General features: G+C 42.2%; 1 protein-coding gene across 14 annotated transcripts in view; it reads left to right on the plus strand.

Moving 5' to 3' along the window:
- ARID1B (AT-rich interaction domain 1B) overlaps positions 1-25731 on the plus strand; it is a 398185-nt gene that overhangs the window by 142394 nt on the left and 230060 nt on the right. Inside the window, exon 1 of one of the 14 annotated variants that reach the window (XM_075596979.1) lies at positions 22819-23148. The exons of the other annotated variants lie outside the window; for them this stretch is intronic. Coding sequence (XP_075453094.1) covers positions 23140-23148 — 9 coding nt within the window. The 5' untranslated portion in view covers positions 22819-23139. Of the gene's footprint in view, positions 1-22818; positions 23149-25731 lie in introns of those variants that run through there. 14 annotated transcript variants of the gene reach the window in all.

Consider the following 25731-nt stretch of genomic DNA (forward strand, 5'->3'; position numbering starts at 1 on the left):
TCCCCATTTCGATATACTAAATAGATTTTCAAGCTCATCTTGGAATACCATAGTGACCCATTGTACATATTTAATTTGTATACGTCCGAGACACCCATGTAAGACTAAGTAAGGAAGACTGCTACTTTTTTGACCATCATGGGTATAATTTAATTGAAATTTACAATTTGATAAACAGATAGTGCTCCATATTTGTGTCTATCTGCTGCTTCGTTCTGCTGGAAAATGACACTATCTTAAACAATGACACTAATTTTGTAGTAGGGAAGCCAGGTTCATATCCAGCTCCTTATGACCAGGTTGCATTATCTCCCTGTTTCTCAGGCAACAAACATTGATTGTAAGCTCTATGGGCCAGGGACTCATTATGCCTGCAGAGTTATGTGTATAGCGCTGTGTACTGTATACTGTCAGCGCTTATTATAAAGAAATAAAAACATTGCTTAATATCACAAAACATTATACACAAGGTGCTTTTTATAGGGAATTGCCTGATGGACAAGGGGATTTTTCCAGCCCTGGTAATAGCACTCTGCTGCATAACATATTCTCTGATGTTCTTATCTTTTGTTACAGACTTTTAATAGACGTTTAATAGCTTTTCAAATTGAATAGCCGCTAACACAACAACCTATATCATGCAATATACAATATATATTGCTTTTGTCACCGGATCATACATAGTTTAAAAAACAAATGCTCCGTTCCAAACTGTTTGTTTTCAGGATTGAGTTAAACAGCAGTTCGTAACGGCAGCTACATTCAAATCTTATGCATTATGTAGGCGTTTGGGGACAATATACATAAAGTATAACTCAGATTTTTTTTATGAGTACTGTACTGTGTTAACCTTATCCCAGATAATCATGAGATTTAGATTCAGTCCTTGTTTTGTAGCTCTGATCCCAGTGCGTTCTGGATCAAGTTTGTCCTACGTTGTTATGGAAAACAGATTGTATTGCAAGGCATTAGGATGGAAGTACTGTACATATGACAAGGCAATTATTAATGCAGGGAACTGTCTGTTAATACAGGTTTCATAGGTTCTGCCTCGCAACTACTTCCCCAAAAGCCTCCCCTGTCGCAGTATTTTTTGTTACGAGGAGCGTTCAGAAACCGGCCGCGTTGGTAAACGAGTGTGGTGGTCAGCTCGTCGAAACTGCTTCCTCGTCTCTTTACAAACTGCCAGCTTAAACCTATTGATTTTATGTCCCCCGCAAAATAAAAATGTATCTCTCCTTTCCTAGGGAAATGAAAGGAGCCGAGAGGGGGGGGGGGGGGAAGGAAATGGTCTAGAAGTGTCATTTTTATTAACAATGGAAGAACCAGAGTAGCCACAAGCATTCAATTGTAAATTGATGAATGTGCTACTCAAGCCCTTTGACCTATGAAGACTATAGCTGGTTGGTAAATTTAAGGTAAGAACAACTCCAGTGCCGGGTAAAGGGAGAGAGTATGAGGGATACTGTACTTTCTGCTTATGACAGATTTGTTGATCTAAGAGCAAGCACTTACAGAAAGCCAATCCATTTATGTGATTATAAAAAGCACTTGGTTGTCTCCTGTTTGAGATGGAAAAATAATTTCTAAATAGTTCACGGTGGAAAAGAATATTTCACATGTATTTCCTGCTTTGGACTTCTATTCCTCCACTGCTAAGGAAGATGCCAGGGAGTGCAAAGGATGCACAGATGTGCTCCCTTTTTTAGGCTCACACAACCAATAGTTTGAAAACGATTATATTAGGTTTCCTTGTGCACTGCTATAAGGATCTGAGAGATAAATTCACCAAAATTACACTTCCTGGCAAATTCACAAATTACCTGCGTTTGCATTATAGCAGAAATCTTGCTACACTAAAAGTGAATTGCTGATGCCATATTTAGGGAAAAACACATATTATACATTTTTGTTGCACTGTACTCTATATAGTAAAGATGCAGATTAGCATCATTTTTGAAAGCTCAACAACCTGATATGAGGAGAAAGCAGTAGTTTATGAATGACCGCATTTAAAATAACTCTGGAAATTCCTTGGTAGGGACCCAGAGACCTTTATTTTACAACCTACAGGAGTCCTAGTTTAGTGGTGTTCAACCCTTTTTTGGTTAAGGAACCCTATAAAATATATATATATATATATACACACCGGTATATATATATATTCACTTTATAATAGGTAGAATTAATTCAGGGTACATATACCATTCAAATGTCTACAGCGACACAATAATAGTAGGAAACTGGACAAACACTGCAATTACCAAAAAGTGATGTTTTATTGTCTCAACGTTTCAGGCTCACAATAGAGCCTTTCTCAAGAGCAACCAAACGGTTACAGAATGCACCAATATATACCCTAACCCACAACCAGTGACCCCAAAAAAGAGCTAGAGTAACAAATGGAGTGAATCCCTGATGACTTCATAAATTCATAGAACAAGCCTAGTGAGGCCAAAAGGACTCGCAGCTCAAACGAGTACGGGGTTTAAGCAACCTAATGCTACTGACTCAGTAGCGGTACCCTACAGAAACACTGTCAAATTCTAACCACAGGGATGTCAACATAGTATCAAAGCATACCAAAATAAAGCAGAATCACTGCCTGTTAGCCTCAATAGGAGACAAGGGTAGCAACATCAAAGCAAAATAGAATTAAGCAGAATCGCAAATAATAATATCTCGTATAGCGCTGCTTGTTTTACGTAGATCTTTTCAGAGTTTATAATCTATGATTTTGGTGCCTGAGGCACAGGGAGATAAAGTGACTTGCCCAAGGTCACAAGGCTCCCCTGCTTCAAACTCCGTGCCAGTCAGTGTCTTCACTCACTCAGCCGCTCCCTCTCTAAATGTGACATAGTAACGAGTCCGGAGGGAACCCCACATTGTCCAAAGCACAGGTGAATATCCGTAGTGATGGCATCGAAGGGCAGCACAAAGGATACAGTCGCCATCACGGGGGGAGCACAATTCAATCAGACTGCTGTTTTATAAACACAGAGTCAAAAGATACGTTGAAAGGACGTATGGCGGTTCACAGGTCAGACATTAGAGCAGCCCTGCGCATGGGCAAGTCGGTCCGGCCGATGGCATAACATTTTCTGTCTTATTGCTGTCAATTGGCATCACTACGTTGTGTGCCTTCCGACCAGGTCACCCGACCGCTGAGAGGAGGAAGCCATAACCAGCGGTTGCTACAAAGCGATGGGTTTTGGATCTATAAGCTTAACACGGTCTTCCCTAAGGGACCCAATACCAGCCTGTCACTGCCATGCTTTCTCCGGACCAGACCCTGAAGTGTTCCATTACCGATGAACTTCGCTTTGTGACACTGTCACACGACACAGTGTGCAGATTACTAAATGTTACTTCATTGTCACGGTTTGTACCATACGGACAGCTGATGCGGCAGGCGCTGCACCATTTCCACAGCCTGTGACATTTTGTAAACATACTGTATTTTGTGCAGTGAAAATACGTCTCTTTGAACATTTTCCTTATTTGAATTTGTGCTCAAATTGAAAAATATAAACATCAACACATTTGCGTCAGTTTGAAAACCGGAATCGTAATTCTACACGGATTAAATGAATTTGGGAGAGAAATCATTTGGAAACGAAGATTACACATTTCAATTGGCCCATGGCAGCATCCTGTTTTTTTTTAAATTCCTTCCAAGGACAAATGACTGTGATCAAAATTAGACCATAGACTGTAGCTATTAAATTAGCTTACTAAACTTGGATGTCAGAATGAGAAATTTTCAGTGTAAGTAATTATTTGGCTTTCATCTAGTTTTCAATTTATATTAACAGACAATGAGAGTGAGTGTGTTGTTTGGTGTTATATTTGTCAGTTCTGCTAAGTATTCGCTTGCAAACTTCATAATAATGGTATTAATAATTACATGCACAGACAAAATGGTGTTTTATTTATTGTTGAATTACATTAAATCAGGTTCCAATAAAGAGTTGGCAGAAATAAAGTATTTATCCTCACCGTTGGTATTGCAGCCCAATCACTCTATGGAGTTCCTGGTTGATGCCTAACATGCCTAAAACATGTCAGAAATCTGCTCTACAAAACATAGGCCACCACGAAGGTACCTGAAAAGGTACCTATCAGCTTCAAGAGGCTTTCTTAAGAAGGAACCGGAAAAGCCAATAAATATTTATTGGCATCTGGTTAAACAAGATACCTATCAGTTTTGTGAGTTATGAACTCAGGTGTTCTATGCTCTGTTCTTTTGTTTAAACGTATGTGTGTGAGCGTGTGAGTGTGTGTGTATATCTTTATATAGCACCAACTAGGTACATAGCGCTTTACAATCCCTGCCCCGAAGAGTTTACAATCTAAGTGTAAGTAGGGAGAACTTGCAGAGACCGTAGGAGGGTATTGTGGTTAGTGCGTCTGCAAGGGGTCAAGGTCAGATGTATAGTAAGCTAATGGAGATACTAATATTCTTTGTTAAAGAGGTGTGTTTTAAAAAGGTCCTAATGGTGAAAAGAGAGGGTGCCAGTCAGATATTGAGGCGAAGGACATTCCAGAGGTGTGGGGCAGTGAGAGGTTTTAGGTTGGAGAGGGCTTTAGATACAAAAGGGGTAGCAGAAGACCTCCCTGAGCAGAACACAAGAGTCAGGCAGGTTTAAAGTGAGAAAATATTTTAACCCAAGAGATGTGATAAGGTCACCTAGAGAGAGTGTGAAAAGAGGTGGTCCCAGGACAGACACCTGGGTTATGCCCACAGAGAGATCGATGGAGGAAGTGGAGCTGTTCACAAACGAGACACTGAAATAAAAATCTTACCTGTGAGCACAATAACGTCTCGGAGAGGTCTGCAATCCTGCCTCTCATCATTATCTCTTAGGCTGCGCTTATAGTCCCAGTGACGGCGACGCTGACGTCAGGCTGCAGTCGCTGAAAAAATCAAATTGAAGGGACTTCCAGCGATCGCGACCAAGCCGTCACGTCGCTCCTACTATAAGCACACGTAACAGCTTCAATACATTTGTTTTGGCACGCCGTCGCCGTGACTATAAGCACTTTGGTGCTGGAGACTTCGGGAGGCGACATGGTTCGTGGCCCGTAACGTCACGTGAGTGGGTCGCCAATTATTGGCTGAACCACTTTACGTGGCGCTGATGTCGCGTGGTGGCCGCACACCAACACAAAATCCACTGACCAGCGATTTTGGTCGCCATGTCGCTGCGGAGCACCGTCGTGGGCGCACCGACTATGGGCACCCGCAATGGACTTAAGGCCTTTGTTTTCGTGCTTCGCACCGTAGCTGCTACTATAAGCGCGGCCTTAACATACAGTGCTTCCACTGTACCCAGCGATTCTAGGAAATTACATGCAAATCAGCACACACAGTGTCACTTTGTGCTTCAAATCCATTGTAACATGGAGACCTTGTATTATATTTACTTCTGATGGATGTTTATTGGCAACTTACCGCGTTGTTTCTGTAGAAAATAAACGGTAATTTCAGCTCCCTCACGTGTATGAATAGGATAGGATAACCATTTACCCCCTGCAGTCATTTTGTCTTAAACTTTCTGAATCCTTGTGCATCAATTATATATTAGCCTTTAATAACACAAAAGAAACTGCATAAGACTATTCAATTTTACGTCTTGCTTACCAGGGCAAACTGAAAATGCACAATAGTTAAACGATTAACCCCAGTGACATTTTCCTGCGCAGTGTTTGTGTATACATCTCTTAAATTATTCAACAAATCCAGGCCCAATTACCCTGACTTGTACTACTACCCAAAACATGCAGTTTGTTTTCCATTCTCCTGGTCGCTGCAGCAAATAAAAGCACGTTGCAAAGTTATGGGAACTAATTAGTATGTTATGAATAGTCATTTCTTGTGTTTCATATAGAAGTGGAATGACATCTATAAAAGTAAATGTAATTTGTACACACGCACGCGCACGCGCTCACGCTCACGCTCACACTCACGCACACACACGCTGGAAAATGTCCACCTACCTGCACTGGTCCAGCGTGGAGGAGCCACTCGTCCATCAAGGAGACCGGTGCAGGAAAGGTTGCGCTTGCTGCTGAGTGTCTTCGGAAGCAAAGCTGTCAGTCACTGCTCTGCTTCCCATAGCTGCGGTCCACAATGCCTCGCATAGTGCTGAGCCCTGACAGCTATCCACAGCTCTGCTTCTGAAGACGTTTCGCAGCAGCCACGTCTCTCAGCACCACACATCCCTCTCCCTAGTTTTCTACTTGTCCTGGACGTGTGGCTTTTTCCATCCGTGTACACATAGTGTGTGTATGTATGTACGTGTGTGTGTGTGTGTGTGTGTGTGTATATAGATATATGTATGTATATATAGATGTGTGTGTGTGTGTGTGTGTGTGTGTGTGTATATACATACACACACACCCACATACACCCACACACACCCACACTGATGCTGGGTGCACACAAACAAAAACCCATACCCACAAAAGTAGTATAATATACTTATCAGAAATCCAGGTGCTAGCAAATAGACAGGGAACACCAACCCGGTCTGTTAGATACACAGAAAAATAAGGTCCGCAGCACACTCAAAGTAGAAAAAGAATTATTCAATCTTAGAAAATCATCAGCCAATCACAAAAACTCCAGAGCAATGTACGTACGTACAAGGTCTTTTTTCAGAGCTTGAGAAAAGACCTTGTGGTCTGAAACGTACATCGCTCTGGAGTTTTTGTGATTGGCTGATGATTTTCTAAGATTAAATCATTCTTTTTCTACTTTGAGTGTGCTGCGGACCTTGTTTTTATATGTATATTATATTAAACAAATGTATCTGGCACAGGTTCAAATTCAGTGCCAGTCAGTGTCTTTACTCACTGAGACACTCCTCCCTATATTTGTACTTATAGTATTTTTATCCAGAGGAAGAATAGTTTTTTGCTGTGTAAGGGAGATATCAGATCCAGTGTCAGTCCTTCAATATAACTGGACAAACATGGAGGAACATATTCACAATTTACTCATTTACAAATGCTTATGTATAAATATACCTGTGAAGAACTTACGTGCTGTTCATAAACAATGTATCCGAAGCTTTGGATTTACCAGGCGTCAGCACCGCTTTTATCTTCTGCCGAGTCCTCTGACCTGTATACTGATGTGATCAGTCTTTTCTCCCAGCCTGGCTTTCAGAACCACAAGTTTGGGGACAGCACGTTGGGGAGCAGAGGATCCACCGTGTGATGGGTGATGAAAACACTTGTCTCTGTGGCGTTGCATCTAAATGCACGGTTTAGACTTTGCTCAGGCTGCCCTTTTGCCTGTACCAGGTAACCCCTTGTGACAGCCGTGGCTTGGATTCTTAAGAAGAGAGAGGTTCAACCCAGGCACTGATTGTGTTCATTACAGAACTGTTCTTATTACTAAAAACACTGCCCTCCAAGTAAGCTAGTGCTGTTGTTACTTGAACTGAATTGTGCATCAGGGGTGAAACTAGGTACTTAAAATCACCAAATATTGTATTTACTTTTTTGGACCAATCACACATTTCTGTATGATGCTTTAGGGAAATGTTGATATCAAATTCTTTGGGAACCTCTTTTAAATAAGTCAGCTTTTGTAAATTTGCAAAGAACTTTATAATACTGTATTTCAACCTTGATCACTGCTGCTTTGGTATCACTCCTTCATTCTATCCTAAGTTATGAATCCATGGCTAGTTTTTCTTTTTTTTTTTTGTAGTCAGCCTTTTGGTGTAAGAGGTTATAAGCTACTAAACATATATACATAATTATGCAAATATGACCAATAGGATGTTGTGTCGGAGTGCTTTTACTTAATTACTATAGAATATGTTGCTAAAATGCATTGCATATTTTAAGATTACTTGTTCTTGAAGATTGTGTAATCGGCCTTTAATATCCCATTACGCATTACGTGGCCAATTTGTTAAAAAAAAGCAACTTTGGGGAAAGACGCTTACATTTAAAAAATAAATATATATTTATATATATATTTTTTTTTACTCACCATAACTTAACTCAGTATGGTAAACCCCATCCTTTAGCTTCTTTGCATACCCAGTTAACCAACCCCACACTGATGAGACGCATTAAGGTCGAAACAGCTGTCTGTGGGTGGGTTTTCTGGCTATGCACCTTAACCCTGGCTGTGCTCAAAGCTGTGACCATGCAGCAAGCTTAAGCCTATAGGGAACCATGTTAAAAATGGTTTTTGAAGCAAAAAGTGGTACTGTGTGCTCATTTGCATGTCATTTCCCAGAATCCCTTGCTGCAGTGGAAGTGCTGTGTGCTGGGTGATAATGGTGAAAGGCGGGGTTGCAGACCTGCCTAAGACATGCAGATGAGCATACTGTTATATTTACATTTGTATATATATATATATATATATATATATATATATATATATATATATATATATATATATATATATATATATAAAAAAGATCACTTGTGAGCACATTCGCAGGTCTGCAACCCTGCCTTTCACCATTATCCCCAGCATACAGTGCTTCCACTGCAGCAAGGGATTCTGGGAAATGCCATGCAGATGAGCACACCATGTCACCTTTTGCCTGAAACCCGTTTTTACATGGAACCCTTAAAAGCTATACGGTGTCGCCTTTTTCACCCACCATAACTTAAAGTGTGTGTGTGTCTGTGTGTGTGTGCATGTATATATATATATATGTATATATATATATATATATATATATATATATATATATATACATATATATATATATAAAGTATTAAACACACAAGAAAAGACTAAGATAATCCCCTAAAATAGCACTCTAAAATATACCACAAAAATAATCAAATAGAATATAGCAAAAAGACCCGGATGCTCTGTCAAAGCAGAAAACGAACAAGATTTTATTAATGGAGCAGCAAGAAACACTAACTTAAAAACATAAACACACTGATGGCAGCTAAAAATATACAGGCAGTCACTCTCTAAAAATAAATGCTGATAAATGAACCAATAACTAGAATGTGTCCAAATAATTATAAGTATAATATAAATTGACACAAAAAAGCTAAGTGGGACAAAGAAAAAAACCTTAAAGAAAAAAAACCCCACTACAAAATATAAAGTGTAACTTAAGGCATAAGGAAAAGTATGACATTAATAACCCTATATATACAAAAGTGTATATAAGCAAAAATATAACTTTAACCAAGGGAAAAACACAGGGGAGAAAAAAGTAATAACCAAACTCATACCCTGGTCAGCAAATACAAAAAATGATTAATAATCAAGCAGCATGAATGCATACAGTATCTATGGTCATAGCACATAAGCAAGCAAAAACATGGCTTTACAGAATTGTAAAGTGCCAGTGCTAGAGGATAGTTCAAACACACATAAGTGCAGATCCCACGAGGACCAATGACACCAGGCAGCAAAGGGAATAATACTCAGCTGTCACAAAATAGCAAGAGGGGTCAGTTCCTGGTGGTTAAGCTCCAATGTGTGCTCGTGATAAATCAGAAAAATCCATAGACACGACATCATGCAATAGGAGTCACGCCAAGAGAATCATATGTAGCTGCCAATAGCGGACACTCTACGCGTTTCGCCCGTCGGTGGGCTTCATCCCGGAGTGCTTCCACTGCAGCAAGGGATTCTGGGAAATGCCATGCAGATGAGCACACCATGTCACCTTTTGCCTGAAACCCGTTTTTACATGGAACCCTTATAAACTATACGGTGTCGCCTTTTTCACCCACCATAACTTAAAATGTGTGTGTGTGTGTGTGTATATATATGTATGTGTGTGTGTATATATATATATGTGTATATATATATATATATATATATATGTGTATGTGTATATGTATGTATATATATATTTATATATATGTGTGTATATATATATATATGTGTGTATATATATATATATATATATATATTTATATTTATATTTCGTTAGCCACAGAACGGTATCATCTATTCGTTTTTGATTTTTATATAATTTATGTGTGTGTGTTTCTGTAGGGCTATTGGAGTATAAATGGATAGAATTGTTTTCTTTGACAAGTGAACAAAGCTTAAAGCAAGCAGCCCCTCCCCCCCACCTCCCCAGAAATTGATTCTAAAAGATAAACCCTGAACCGTGGGGTCCACCAGACTTCCTTTTTAATATTTCATAGTTTTCTAAGCAAAAAGAAAACTACATCCATGGCTGCTGGGGTCATCAATAGAAGATTGCGACGTCATCTCCCGATGACACAGCTTTTTATTGGCCGTGGGAACCTGCTCTCACCCCATTTTGCCGGCACATACATTTGCCGGGTGCCAGGGTGCAGAACCCAGTTTGGACCTGGACGTGGTTTCAGGTTATCCCCAAAACCAAATCTCAAACAGTGTCAATTACTGCTCCTGTGAATTACTGTAACATTTTAAAATTGCTGTATTTGAGTTACAAATAGAGGTAGTTTTAAATTACAAAGTACAACATCAAACATCTATACAGCTGGAATCAGGAAATAGATCCTGTTCATCCTACAGGGATTACCTCTGTCATTTTTTTTTTCTTGCAGCATATCTATATGAGGCAATGATGGATAACAAAATCACTGTTCACTTACAGCCAAGTGAGGCAAGGAAAATTAAATCTAAGGCTACGCTTATAGTGCTGGCGACGGTGACATCAGGCTACAAGCGCTGGAAAAACCAAATTGAGATGACTTCCAGCGATCGCGACCAAGCCGTCGCGTCGCGCTTACTTTAAGCGCACGCAAAGGCGGAAATGCATTTGTTTTGACGCGACGTCGCATCGCTGTCGCCAGCACTATAAGCTCAACCTAATATTCTCAAGAAAATGGTAGCAAGTCTCACATTGGTATGTCCTCTTTCCTAGGCCAATGTTTCTAGCATATATTGAATGCCTTTTTCCAGACTTGACGATTGTCACACTGAGCAAATTTCCAATTCATCTCCGTCCTTTTGGACATTTTTCTTTATCAATAGTGACACAGGCTGCAACTTCAAAGTGCTTTGAAATTGTCGCTCAGCATCTACTAAATCTGGTCTCCCACCTAAAAGCAGGAAATCGTATGTGCTAGATCACGAGAGGGCAATTACTTTGACTGGGGGGGGGGGCGCGAGTTGAATTTTAGTAAGCTTCGGGGGCCACACACATAATATAGATTGTGTGTGGCCCCACATGCTCCCCTCACTAGCTTCTCCCCTCCTGATCTACTTCTCCCATCAGCAGCTTCTCCGCAGCTCTCTCCTGAGCCGCCGCTGTCTCTCCTGCGCTGCTGCTGTTCGAGCTCTTTCTGATGTCTCCGCTCTCTCCCGTCTCTGCTCTTTCTCCCGTCTGCGCTCTTTCTTCCGTCTCCGCTCTCTCATCCGTCTCCGCTCTCTCATCCGTCTCCGCTCTTTCTCCCGTCTCCGCTCTCTTTCTCTCTTCCATCTCCTCTCTCTCTCTCTCCCATCTTTGATCTCTCTCTCTCCCATCTTTGCTCTCTCTCTCTCCCATCTTTGCTCTCTCTCTCCCATCTTTGCTCTCTCTCTCCCATCCCCGCTCTCCCATCTCCACTCTCTCTCTCTCCCCCGTCTCTGCTTTCTCTCTCCCGTTTCCGCTCTCTCCCATCTTTGCTCCCTCTCCCATCTTTGCTCCCTCTCTCCCATCTCCGCTCTCTCTCTCTCCCCCGTCTCTGCTCTCTCTCCCATCTCCGCTCTCTCTCCCGTCTCTGCTCTTTCTCCCGTCTCCGCTCTCTCATCCGTCTCTGCTTTTTCTACCGTCTCCGCTCTCTTTCTCTCTTCCATCTCCTCTCTCTCTCTCTCTCTCCCATCTTTGCTCTCTCTCTCTCCCATCTTTGCTCTCTCTCTCTCCCATCTTTGCTCTCTCTCTCCCATCTTTGCTCTCTCTCTCCCATCTCCCATCTCCCATCTCCACTCTCTCTCTCTCCCGTCTCTGCTCTCTGTCCCCCGTCTCTGCTTTCTCTCTCCCGTCTCCGCTCTCTCCCATCTTTGCTCCCTCTCTCTCCCATCTTTGCTCTCTCTCTCCCATCTCCGCTCTCTCTCTCTCCCCCGTCTCTGCTCTCTCTCCCGTCTCCGCTCTCTCCCGTCTCCGCTCTCTCTCTCCCGTCTCCGCTCTCTCTCTCTCCCGTCTCCGCTCTCTCTCTCTCGTCTCCGCGCTCTCTCTCCCATCTCTGCGCTCTCTCTCTCCCATCTTTGCTCTCTCTCTCTCCCATCTTTGCTCTCTCTCTCCCATCTTTGCTCTCTCTCTCCCATCTCCCATCTCCCATCTCCACTCTCTCTCTCTCCCGTCTCTGCTCTCTGTCCCCCGTCTCTGCTTTCTCTCTCCCGTCTCCGCTCTCTCCCATCTTTGCTCCCTCTCTCTCCCATCTTTGCTCTCTCTCTCCCATCTCCGCTCTCTCTCTCTCCCCCGTCTCTGCTCTCTCTCCCGTCTCCGCTCTCTCCCGTCTCCGCTCTCTCTCTCCCGTCTCCGCTCTCTCTCTCCCGTCTCCGCTCTCTCTCTCTCCCGTCTCCGCTCTCTCTCTCTCGTCTCCGCGCTCTCTCTCCCATCTCTGCGCTCTCTCTCCTGCGCTGCTCATGTGACTGTGTAGAATGGTTCGGTGGGCAGTATATTCCCCACCTCTGTACTAGATCTAATTTCGGGATTTTGTTGGTGACTCTAGATACAACTACCCTTACCAATCTAATAGCCAAAAGCATCTAATAGCCAAATGCATCTAATAGCCAAATGCATCTAATAGCCTGCTCGTTGCTGGAGCCTAAAATTCTTCCCCCAATGAATAATTCCAGCTCTCCCTGTCTGTGCCTAGACTTCAGAAGGGCTAATTAAATTGATGTCAGGGAAATTAAGAATGTGCTTGTGAAAAATGACAATTCGCAAATGAAAAACTGGGAATAAAATGCTGTTTTCATGACGTAAGTAGCGTTTCTTTTGATGTTCTTGGTTGAGATTCTCAAGTTGATTTTGGCTAGAAAATAAAGACGTTGAGTATGAGAGGAATTGTTTCCTAAGGGAAATGATAGTGCTTGAACACAGATGATACATTTTGCTGCTTCATTAAACTCAAAGATAAAGAAAAACATGATGTCGACTTTTTCTTTTTTCTTTTTTTTTTTAAACAGGAGAAGGCCAATTCCTCGACCCGTACCTCATCTCCTTCCAGCCACATTATTCATATTTTTGTCAATCTCTGAAGCTTTCCAAATATATTATAATTTCCAGGGCCACTGGTCATACTACATTTCTGAGATAGGGTATTCATTCACTATCTACAATGTACATACCAGGTTGTGTGCGTGCATGTGTTTGCAAATAAATTGGTGAATCCTAGAACATTTTTTGGGCGGAGGGTTCGAGACTATTTGCTTACTTATTGCACTCTAATTTCATTATTCAGTAATATTTTTCGGAGGGCCCAGTCTTTAATTAACTTTTTTGCTGCCAGAGCAGCCTGCAACGCATTGCTCTGACAACATGATCATAAATGCAGGCAGTTACTAACCTGTGGTTTTGCCATGGGGCGGAGAGTGGGGGGTTGTACTAGGTTTGCTTCCCGAGATGTATACGCATCACCAGGCTGGTTCGTCCTCATTGGCTGAACCGCTGACGTGATGCGGCCGCCGTGCGAAAAAACAAAACAAAATGATTTGTAGCTTAAAAAAAATCTGCTCAGTCACTCTGCATCGCGCCCGCACTCGCGTGCACTATGGCTGCCCTCATTGACTTCCACTGATTTGTTTCCAAGCGTGCGCCGTCGTGGCTTCTATAATCGCGGCCTTAGATATTCAGAGGACAACAGAACGCTCATGCTTGAAGAGTTGATGACGTCACCGCTCTCAAGCATGCGCGCAGTCAGCGCCAGCAGGGACTCAGCCTAAGGATTTAACATTTGTGGAACGTCAACCCCACCCACTGGAATGTTAATGAGCCAAGAGGACACAAAGAACTTTGTTTTCACAGCTCCAACAGATTCAATCTCAACCACCCCAGTGTACATCTGAGTTGCCCCAAAGGCGGACAGCCAAAGGGTGTGAGCCATCGGTCCATGAAATGTCCGTGAAGTGACTGCATAGCCCTGTTCTTTTAATGTAACCATGTATTTTTATAACTCTGTGTCCAGGACATACTTGAAAACGAGAGGTAACTCTCAATGTATTACTTCCTGGTAAAACATATTTATAAATAAACATTTTTTTCCCTTTCCGTACTACTTTGCTTCACTGAAACATTTATTTATTGTGTGTAGTTCCCCCCCCCCCCCATCCCCCCACAGAAGAAAGATAAGGCAACTCTGTTTGTGAAGAACAATGCCAATCAAACCTAATCTACGGTAATCAAAGCTTTAATTGCTCAGTTGAAGACTGAGGGAGTTACAGAGCAGGGAGAGCAATCTTAGCTATTTTTAAAACGCCAGCAAAGGCAAGTGACACATCATTCTGGATGAGGTGTCAAATAAGTTGCAATAAACACCAAAGGAAACGGAGTGTGTTACTCTTCAATTTTTGTTTTGTGAAAGGTTAGACTTGCAATTTGAAGACGTAATTATTTATCAAGAGAAGACATGGCTTTTGGCTTTAGCTGATTTTCTGTTCTTGGCTGGGGCTGCTACACAGCGGCAGCTTAGATTTGCGTTTTCTTATTCAGTCCTGCTGTAGGTGTGAAATCTGCAGTGACTCGATTTGCTTAATGTCACAGTCAGGCAGTGGTGAAAAGAATAACACTCTTAGTGGCTTTCTCACCGACTATTTCTCTTTCTTAGATGCATTAAGCCATTGCTGCTCTGCTGTGTTACTTGATTACAAGTTTAGAATTGTAATTTTGTTTTGAAATTCTTACGGGTTTTTTTTTTTTTTTAACCTTTCCTGTGTTGCATGAGTGACGTCACGGCCGCGCCCCGTCACCCCAACCCTTCCCCCCCCCCCCCCGTCTTTCCCCCTGCAGCTCACTGCAGACCGGGGAATTCGGCTGCACGCGCCACCAACCTCACAGGTGGCGAGACCGTAACTTTAGGATACGGCCCTGGTGTTGGCTGCTGCACGCGCGCCTGGCTTCCTGGTGGTGGGAGCGATGGGGAGCGTGGCCAAAACGGGGGGGGGGAAGGCGGCCATGACATCAGAAACAAAACACAAAGCACAGCCCAGCAGCTTAAGGCTTTGGTCTCGCTGCGTCCGGCGGCGTGCGCGTTACTCACTAGCAGGGGTGTCCTCCCGAGCCGGTCCCAGTCCCCCCTCGCTGCATGGCTCACTACACGCTGTGACACGTCAGCCGGCAGGGGATGCAAGAGAATTGCGATCCCGAGCGGTGACGCGCTGGTGCGCTGGTGAGTCAATCAGCGCCGGGTCTGGAGTTAGAGGCAGCTTCCCCCACCTCCAAAAGGTAAGGGGGGGGGGGGAGTATGTGTGTATGTATGTATGTATGTGTTGTGTGTGTGTGGGGGGGGGGAGAGGGGGAAGGGGGGAACAGCACGGAGAGCCCTCTGCTCAAACCACACCCCCCCCACCCCCCGCTCCAGCTCCCGCTCCCTACAGACCACATATAGCGGTCAAGTGCCTCTCCACGCGCCGTCTGTCTGCAGTGCGGGCGCGTGGTCTGAGGCAGCAGAGCCATAGCCTTAGGCTGAGTTTATAGTGCAGAGTGGCTGTGCTCTTCAGCCCTGATACTTGCTGATGCTCACCTCTCGCTTTACCAAGTGGCTGCTTTTCACGTTCTTGCCCATCAGACAGAGCGTGTGCTCTGGTAGGCGGGGCTTGTGGGGCGGAGGCGAGGCGGGACAGGGATCTGTGTGATGGATATATATGTATGTATGTGTATATATATGTATGATATATATAGGATATATATATATATATAGATATATCCAAAATATATATATCATATATATAAAATATATATATCTCATTTAACATATATCCCCTATATCCATGGATACAATGGATATATATATATATATATATATATATATATATATATATATATATATGGACCCCAAATTAAAAAAACATAATAATGTCAAAAACAAATTTATACACTGCACACACACAGCACACTGCACACACACAGCACACTGCACACACTCACTACACACACTCACTACACACACTCACAGCACACACTGCACCAGCACACAGCACTCTCACTGCACACACTCACTGCATACACTGCACACACACACAGCACACTGCACACACTCACAGCACACACAGCACACTGCACACACTCACAGCACACACTCACTGCATACACAGCACACACTCACAGCACACACAGCACTCTCACAGCACTCTCACAGCATACACTGCACACACTCACAGCACTCTCACAGCACTCTCACAGCACCCTCACTGCATACACTGCACACACAGCACAATGCATACACTCACTACACACACTCACAGCACACACAGCACCAGCACACACTCACTGCATACACTGCACACACACAGCACTCTCACAGCACCAGCACACAGCACTCTCACAGCACACACTCACTGCATACACTCACTGCATATACTGCACACACACAGCACACTGCGCACCAGCACACAGCACTCTCACTGCACACACTGCACACACACAGCACAACACAGGGAACAATGGCCGCTCTCAGGTGTAAGAATTTCCGTGCTGCGCTCTGATAGGAGGCTGTGCGGTCACGTGTCCACACCTCCTCTCCAGCAAGCACAGAAACACAGATTTGCCTATAGCTGGAAGCTGAGCGAGGTTCAGCAAGCATGAGCAAGCAAGCGGAAGCTTTCACTCAGAATGGCACCATAACATATAATGGGTCTCTGAATGTATGCTCAGCGCGCATCAGCATGAACTACGCCACTATAAACTCAGCCAAGGCAGTGCACCAAGCACAGCTCAAAGCACCACAAAGTGGAATAACAAAAGCTATAGCTAAAACTTTAACAGATCAATATTTTTGCCCTCAAAATAAACTTACCCAAGATAATAATAACCTGTTACATGAGGGTACTATTTCAACCCCTACTTAATAAAGATACAATATTTCCATGCCTTATTCATGATGCACAAAGGGTTTATTTGTATTCCTTTTCTAAAACTGTACCATACCATGGATAAATGCTTAGGTTTTTTTTTTTTTTTGCTTGTTAGAGGAGTATAAATAAAGTGTTTCCTTAATGTAAACTGTCCATAAAGAATTGCATCTTTAACCTGCGCTAAAAGGACTTAGGAAGTCAGATGTCTAAATCCCTGGCTTCATTCTTCTCCATAAACTGCTATTGGCTCCCAGCACATCACGTGACCACGTCGCTGCACGGGAAGACACATTTCTTGTCTCCCCTGCTGGCTGACGCACCACGCAGCTTTGATGTAAGGAAGTCACTGAACAAGTGGCTTGGTATACTTGGTGCGTGAGATCCGTTCCACGGTAATATCATTAATATTCAAACAGCACAGTCTGCAGTTCGGTGGAATAATTTCACGTTTTAATATTCAGGTTATTAATATATCACGATTCATCAAAACACCAGGCATACAAGGCATAGTTAGCATTGGATACATACATTTGTGGTGTCAATTTCTGCCGTGGCTGCTTACTTGATATGAAACATGTATCCTAGGAAGAGAGGGGTTTCGATGTGTGTGCATGCGTGTATTATCTGTATGTATACATGCAGAATATTCCACCTGTTAAACCGACTGTCAAAAGCCAAATCTCTAGTAGACAACTTTTAAAGAGAAACCAGTTTGACGAACTTGTGAGGTAAGGGAGTGTGTGTGTATACCTAGATCTATTTTGTATGTGGCTGATAAAATATTGCCTTCCGTTTTATCTGTTTTTGCATTATGCTGTTTTCTTCACTACTAACAGTGTTAACAAGAGGCTTGCAATGTAGGGTTTAACGTATCTCACTTCCAGTTCTAACTTCTTTTCAAAGATATTTGTTCCTTTACCCTTGATCGCTTCTCTCCTCTCTGCCAATCCTGTTGCCGCGGGTCATACGTGCCATATGCAGGTGATGTCATGTATGGAGCACGGTGTGGAGAGACAGCGTGAGCTCACCTCTCTGTGGCACCTGGCAGGCTTCAGTCCTACACCAGTACACACACTACCTGTGTTTCCAGTAAATATGAGTCATTCTGTGAACGTTGAGAGTAAGGGCTTTATTCTCTTGTCAGCGAGTCTAATCAAAAGCCAGATGAGGTGCTGCAGTTGACATTTGTGAACGTACGGATCCCTAGGAGCAGCTCAAGTTGCACAAGGCAGTCTATTCAAGTGTACTAATCTGGAGTAAGCAATATTGTGCAACCGTGCTGGTGAAATAATGCTTTTATATTGGGCATAGCCAGGATCCCACCAGAATTTGAAGGATACAAAGCAGTGGGTAAAGAGGATGAGGGAGAGATGGAGACAAGCCTAGAAAAGTAGCATCTATGACAGGAAGACCTTTTTAATGTAACAAAGTGTTGTAAACAAAAAAGAAACACAGGGCTAGATTAATAAAAGTGTAAAATGACTACTAACATGATGGCAGCTCTCACGTGGGTCTACCCCATAGATTCCTGCAAAGGACACTTGCACATAAACACTCTTGAGCCACTATAAGGCTCAGGCCCTACTGCATGCACCGGTGCGCCTGCCTTGCGTCCTGGCGGTGCGTGCACGGCACTTTACCGCGTTCTGCGGTCTGCAGGGATCATTTTTAGGCTTGGGGGGGCGTGGCCAAAACGGGTCGGGTGGGCGCGGCCATGTCGGGGCCACGAGGCCGGCTCAGCCCCCAGTTCATCCTATCCACGGTTTAAATACTTTACAAGATACAGTAATCTCCTAATACCAGTGTTACCTGAGGCTAATAAAACTCATGTGTTTATAGTTCTAAATTTCACTAGTGAAAGTATTTGTCATTTGTGGCACAGCGTCTTGGGATGAATGTCTCTTTCAATAGCAATTCTGCTAACACGGGTGCCCAGTAAAGAAAGGGGAGTTCCTTGTGTGAGAAAAATGATGTCCCATACCTGGCCTCTGATTGGCTCCCTGGCGCACCATGTGATGCGTCGCCGCACGGGATCACAATCCTGTTGTAGCCCCTGCTGGCTGACGCGTCAGTGTGCAGTGAGCCAGGGAGCAAGTAGTCACTGGGGACAGCCAGGAAGGAGGTAAGGAGCTGGCGCGCCGTCGGCTGCAGCGGGGACCTAGCCTAAGTGTAAAAGAGGCGATCTCGCACTACCGCATGGAGAGCCCCTTTGACTTCATTGCGGCTTTCTGTGCGGTTTTGCCAGGTCGGTCGGTGCTATTGCACTGGATAGCATAAGGCCCCGGGACATTGCGCTAGTCTCTGGTTCTGGTCATTGGAGATCTATCTTGGGAAGTTCCAAACCTCAAAAAGTTTTTGAGACACAGGAAAGATTTCAAAGGACTTGCAAATATACAAATGATATGGAGAATCATGGTGGTCAAATCACTGCCCTTGATGTGGGTAAATCTGGTTTGAATCCCATTGCCATTTCCATGTGAACTTGAGCAAGTTAATTATTGAATGGGTGTAGTGTGAGAAATGAACTTCTGGTCATTTGTGCAGTGTAATAAATGAGGTAAATCAGGAAATGTGCACAGGTGTAATAGGTGATGTAGATCTCGGTGTGTGTGCAGTGTAAGGATGCGCCTATAGTGCTGCCGATGGCGACGGTGATACGAAGGGGTGACGTCACCCGTCGCCACCGGCGAAAGTTATCTTTCGGCGGTCAGCCGCATTGCGGGATTCCCGCAATTTGATTTGTTCAAGGGCTGTCACGTGACGCGACGGCCCTTGAAAAATCAAATTTTGCCGGCGGCGGGTTTTCGCGCCGTCGCTTGTCGCCGTCGCGTGCACTATGAGCGTACGTGGCGGCGGCAATGCGTTTGTTTTCGGGCGAATTCGCGTCGCCGGCACTATAAGCAAGGCCTAACAGATGTATTGGTATTTTGTGCAGTGTAATAAGAGAGATAATTTGGTACTCAATGTAATAAATAATACTGACCCGGTAACTTATGCATTAAAATCAGTGATATATACCGTGTGCGCCGTGACAGGCTCTAGAAATAAAACAACGTTGGACAGCCACAAATAATGAGTCGTCACATGCGCAGGCTAGGTGAGGAATTCCCCAAGCACAAGCTTACAATGCTTTGCTTCGCATTAGATCTTCTGAGGCACTATCTAAGCATTAATGGTCTTTACTAATCATGTGCAGATGCACATTTACTGTAACAACAGGTACAAAAACACTGTAAAATGAATGCACATAAGGGGAAAATGACTTATTACAACTGACAGCATCAAGGCAAACTTGGTTTGCCTTAAGCATGCATCGAGTCATCATGCTTGATGTTAAGTCTCGTAGCTTAGAACCATAACAGAAATGTGTTAATGCTGTGTCAAAGAACAGCGATGATTGAACACACAGACTTTGCCTAAGCATGCTTTTCTTCCAATATGGGAAGACATGACCAGATCTTACAGGGCCAGTTACAGCTCTAATAGGCATTGTAGGTCTCATACTTGTTTCTTTTACAAATAATTTTTTTTTAAAATGAACGTTACACTCTTTCTGGAAGGTTTGGACATTTTGGGGGAATTGGGTTTCCGATACCACATCCTATGTAGTAGTTGAAGTGTTTAAATGCAAGGAACAGAGGGGCGATGCTACGTTTCGAGTTAAATTATATGTAAAACACTTTATTACTTTCTGTTCATATGATAAAATATCATTTATAGAGGGCTTGTGTGTGCGTGTGTGCGCTGGCAAAAACTCACTAAATGCACTTCCTGACTTGGAATTTCTTGATATTTCTATTGAAAAATTCATTAAAGACACCTAATCTTCACTACTTGTCATATCAAAATACCTTCCTTGGTAAATGCAGACTTTTTCGTGTCAGAAAGAACATTTAATCGCCTTTTCCTCAGTACTCAAAGAATGTAGTTAATGACTTTTACCGCTATAATGACAATTATATATATTGATATATTGATATATATATATTGATATTAATCCACACACACCATTAGTTTAAAGTCTATAATGATGGTTTGCCTTTTTCAGTAGATGTGAGACATCGGGCCAGCATTCAGCTATTCATAAATATGAGGAAACCCTTAACAGTGCTGGTGGGGCACACACACGTTAAATCTGGCATGCAAATTGCCCAAAGTAAAATGTTAAAGACAGCTGGATTTTATATTGCAACCTCAGTTGGGAAATCCCTACCAGTAATTTAACTCGGTTTCAAGATTGAGAATAAATAGAGATTTTCTTATTTTTTTTTTATTACTTGTATATCTGTATATATAGCTTAAATTGTTTTTCATAAAAAACAAAACAAATGAATAATTCACCTAATGCACCTAATACAACATTATGAATACAGTATATATAAGTATTTACTATGCAAGAAGATTACAGCTATTTTACACCCATTAAAAGCTAAAAGGGGCTTACTTTTAGTGGGTTCACTGCTTCTTAATTTTTAATATAAAGTTGATGCAAGTGTTTTAAGACCGAGAAATGCATTAAGATTTTTTTCATATTATGTTTTATTTTGGCAAAGTGATTACGAAATAGTAATGTACTTTATTGCACAATATGCTTTTCATAGGAATTGGACAGGAACTTACTGCAAAGGCTTATTAGGTGGTAGAATTAGTAGAGGAGCATAAATGATTATTATTTTGGTTCAGAAGCCCCCAAAATCTCACTGATTGTAGTCTGTGGAGGTTAACATCTCTGGAAGTGTAAAGGGATTACATTTTGATTATTAGAAAACTTTTTTTTTCCATGTTGGACTGATCTTTAAAAGACCTTGCATGCAAGCACCATTTAACAGACTATGTGAATATTCTGCCAACAGAAAGGATTACGATTTGTTGAATGCCAAACCTATCTCCAAATAGCGAAAAGTAGAAACCGTACATTAAATGGTTCTTATGGGTAAATTAGAGGTCCCTTGTTATTTACAGAAGAATTGTGCACTGATTCAAAAGTGGCAGTGACAAAGGCTGATTTTCAAAAGTAGTACAAAATATATTAAGACACCGTGCTGGCCATCCTGTAAAATGTTTTCAATGCACACTTTCTCCAGAGCCAGGAAACCTTTCCACATGATCCGTGTGATCAGGATGAAGAAGTAGAGTAATGCAGCTGGTTTTGTACGATGAAGTTACACTGCGCCTTCAAGCTAGTTATAAAGCCAAAGCCTCACATTATTTAAACATGTTTGGGTTCTCTTTAAAGTGTTGGATTGTTAAAAAGAGAGTAGAGGGGAATCCTTCATTCCCTTTATTTATTTTTTTGTTAAGAAGAAAAAAAAAATGCATTTGTTGCATACCGTGTGCGTCTGGCATATAGCTATTGGTGGATTTGTACGTGTTTGCCATTGATATACACTTGTGCTATGTGACAGTGCTCCAATAAAGCAGATTGTGTGTTAGAGAGTTTATTTGGCATGCTGTCTGCAGGAGTTGTGGACAAGGCTTGGGTTAAGCAGAATGATGGAATTGTTCTTAGTAGCTGGTGTCAACAAAAGTTCAACACAGGGTAGGCATGGGGTGTGTATGCCAACAGCTTGTCATGCAGACCTCTGGCATATAGCGAAATGCATTGTTGGATTTTTTTTCCCCCCTCTCCTACATACTCCTTTTAAATTAGTTTAGGGGGTTGGGGAAATTGAGGGGGAGTTTATTCAGTTGAAAGCAGAAGGCAGAAAATCCACGGGGGGGGGGGGGGGGGGAAGCTAGAACGAAAAGCGATAGGTAGCTATTGACAAAGTGGAAGGCCTGATACCATGACCTGACTTTTTTGTGTGTATGTGGTGCTGCAAACATGTCATTTAAAACTTAGAAGCTATTCATACCACAGAACAAAGGAAGGAGCCCTGAGCTAACTAAGAGGGCTCTGGGATGCTGGTAATGATACAGGTAGGCGGGTCTTTGCAGAGTCTTGAGTTTCCCCCTCCACAATGAATAATGAAACAGCTGGAGGCAACACATGCTTTTTGGGCACATGCGTGAAGGATATTCAACCAACATGGCACAGTGGATGACATAAAGCAGAGCAGCCTTGTAGAATATTGTCCCATTCCCTCTGTGTCCTTGCGAGTACACTGCAGACCTGAGCCTGAAGATAGAAGAGGGAAATGGTAAAAGTAAGTGGAGACGTGTCTTACGGTCTGCAAGGGAGTGTAGTTTTCACATGAATTGTTTAAATGTTCTGTACTTGCATATCGTCGTCGTAGAGGTTAATAAAGTCATTAACTGCATTCTTTGAGTACTGAGAAAAGGGTGATTACATGTTCTTTGTGCCAGGAACAATTCTTAATTTAAAAAGGATGGTATTTTGATATGACAAGTTGCGAAGATTAGGTGTCTTTAATGAGTTTTTCTATAGAAATATAAAGAATATCTAAGTCAGGAAGTGCATTTAGTGAGTTTTTGCCAAAAATGCACTTAATAAGTTTTATCTCTACAACGACGATATATATATATTTTATATATATTATTGGGTAGAGTACATACTATGCTTTTACATTTGTGCTTATATTTGTGTATAAAACTGTGTATTTCATTTATAAATCTGTTAATTTCTCCGTTTTGCTGGTAATTTACTTTTTTTAATTCATTGTATGTATTCCCCAATTGACAGATTAAATCTGACAGCTAACAATTTTTGCTGCATGTGTAGATAGTGACTCGCCCGTTTGGGGCCTTAAAAAAATAATAAAATAAAATGGGTGTGGTCATAATAAAAAATAAACAAAAAGCAAAACTTGAATGGAAAAAGTTTGCACTGGGTTGTTTTTTTTTTTTTTTTTGCCATAGCCTGTATCAGTCAAGGGGAATTCTGAGTAAAAGATAGACGTTGATGGACATAAATGTCTTTTTTTATTTTTAGGACCTTGACAACAGTGGTGGGTGCTATGTTATGGTAGTGCCTTGGTGAACATAAGGCTTGCACTAGGGCTATAGCAGGAGGCTTTTAGAATGGGCACCCATCTGTCAGTGCTCTGTTCTGATAAAGCTTGCAACAGCTGGCTTGGCTCACTTCTAATCCATTCATCCCATCTAGAGATCAGATGGTGGCCTGTGTCTGCTTACAGGGCCTTGGAGACTTGCCTTTCCCCCTAGACAAACAAATGTGGAAACAGATACCACACAAAACTCAGGCACGTAACAATAGCTGTGAGAATCGTAATGCTCCAGGTCCTACAATAATAAAAAGACATATTAAAAAAATATCCCGGTGAACCCGTGCACAGTATTTCGGGGGTTTATTTCAATTTGAAAGCATTTAAAAATTAAATGCAGTTTCCAAACTGACCCTATTAAAGATAGCATTTTCCAATGCAGTATTGTAGAGGTCCATCAGTATGTATTTATATCTTTATATAGCGGCAGCAGCATTTCAGAAGCTCCGACCACGGCCGTTAAGTCTCCCCGACGACTCCTGTGTGAACGGGACCGAAACACCTCCCCTCCATCCAAAATGGCCGCCTGTTAAGCTCCCGGCGACCCTCTGACCAGGGAAGGGGTGGCTGGTGTGTGCACGGGACCTGCGTAGTTTGGCATATACCTTTTAAAATACTGAAGCTTTAATTGATAAAGAGCTTCGCTCGAAACACATAGGTGGGGGTCTGTTTGCCCCATTATGCTGCTTTTTTTTTAAAAGATCCAATAAATGTATGTAGTTTTTTCTATGGGTACGCACTCGACTTGACTTGACTTCATCTCTCTACTTGGAAGTAGTGCTTTGTTTTCTTATCCCCCAATCTCAATTGTATAACAGACTGGTGTGCCATTCTTTCTACACTTTAATGTGTGCAGTTGCATTATTTCTTATAGCAAGGAGTACCTCCCTTTCCACATTCATTGCTTTTCTACAACGTCTTTCAACGTATTTTCCCACAACCTTATTTTTATATTTGTAGCAAAAAATTGTATAAGATGGCTGATGTTGCTTTAAATACAGTATCTGTCCTGCAGTATATTAATGTCGTTTTCAGTAACTTTATACAATTAAAAATAAAATCAAAGAGAATACAATTGTTAAAAATCAACTACTTTTTATGGCCATGGTTCTAAAAAGCTCTGATGGATGAAACATTTAATGTAGTGTTTATTTTTTTCCCCCCAATTTTTTTTTTATTAAATCAATGGTGCGTTTTAGAATCAAAGAAATATGGTAATACAAATAACACATAATAGGAAGAAGTGCTTCAGACATAAGTGACATTTCAGAAAAGGAGTCTGTGTCCCGAAGAGCTTACAATCTAATCTGTTAATAGCCTACGGAATTATATGGGTCACTTTCTTTTCTTCCATAAGCAAATGTCACCTCCTCCCTCCCTGCCCCCCCCTCCCGCCCTCTTAAAATCAGAAATAAAAAAGGTACTGATTTACTAAATGCCGCTCAATTGTAGGGGTCCATTCACCTCATGGCAGTAAATACCAGGATACATCAAGCTTTTTCTTCAACGGCAATCGAAGAACACCGTAGTTTTTCTTCGGAAGGTATACCGTGGCAGAGCATTTAACGTCGGTTCTATGTTGTGGTGCAATATGTTCAATACGACGCACTCATTGTAGGACTAAACCATTTTGAAGACGAGCCTCCCCCTAATCTCCAATTCCAAAAACAAAGTGACCATGTCGTATAGTATAAAAATATCTTTCCTGCTGTATGTTCTTTATAGTGATCTCGTCTTACTTTTTGTTCTCATGATGAACTAGGT

This window comes from Ascaphus truei, chromosome 4, assembly GCF_040206685.1.
Source record: "Ascaphus truei isolate aAscTru1 chromosome 4, aAscTru1.hap1, whole genome shotgun sequence".
Taxonomy (NCBI): domain Eukaryota; kingdom Metazoa; phylum Chordata; class Amphibia; order Anura; family Ascaphidae; genus Ascaphus; species Ascaphus truei.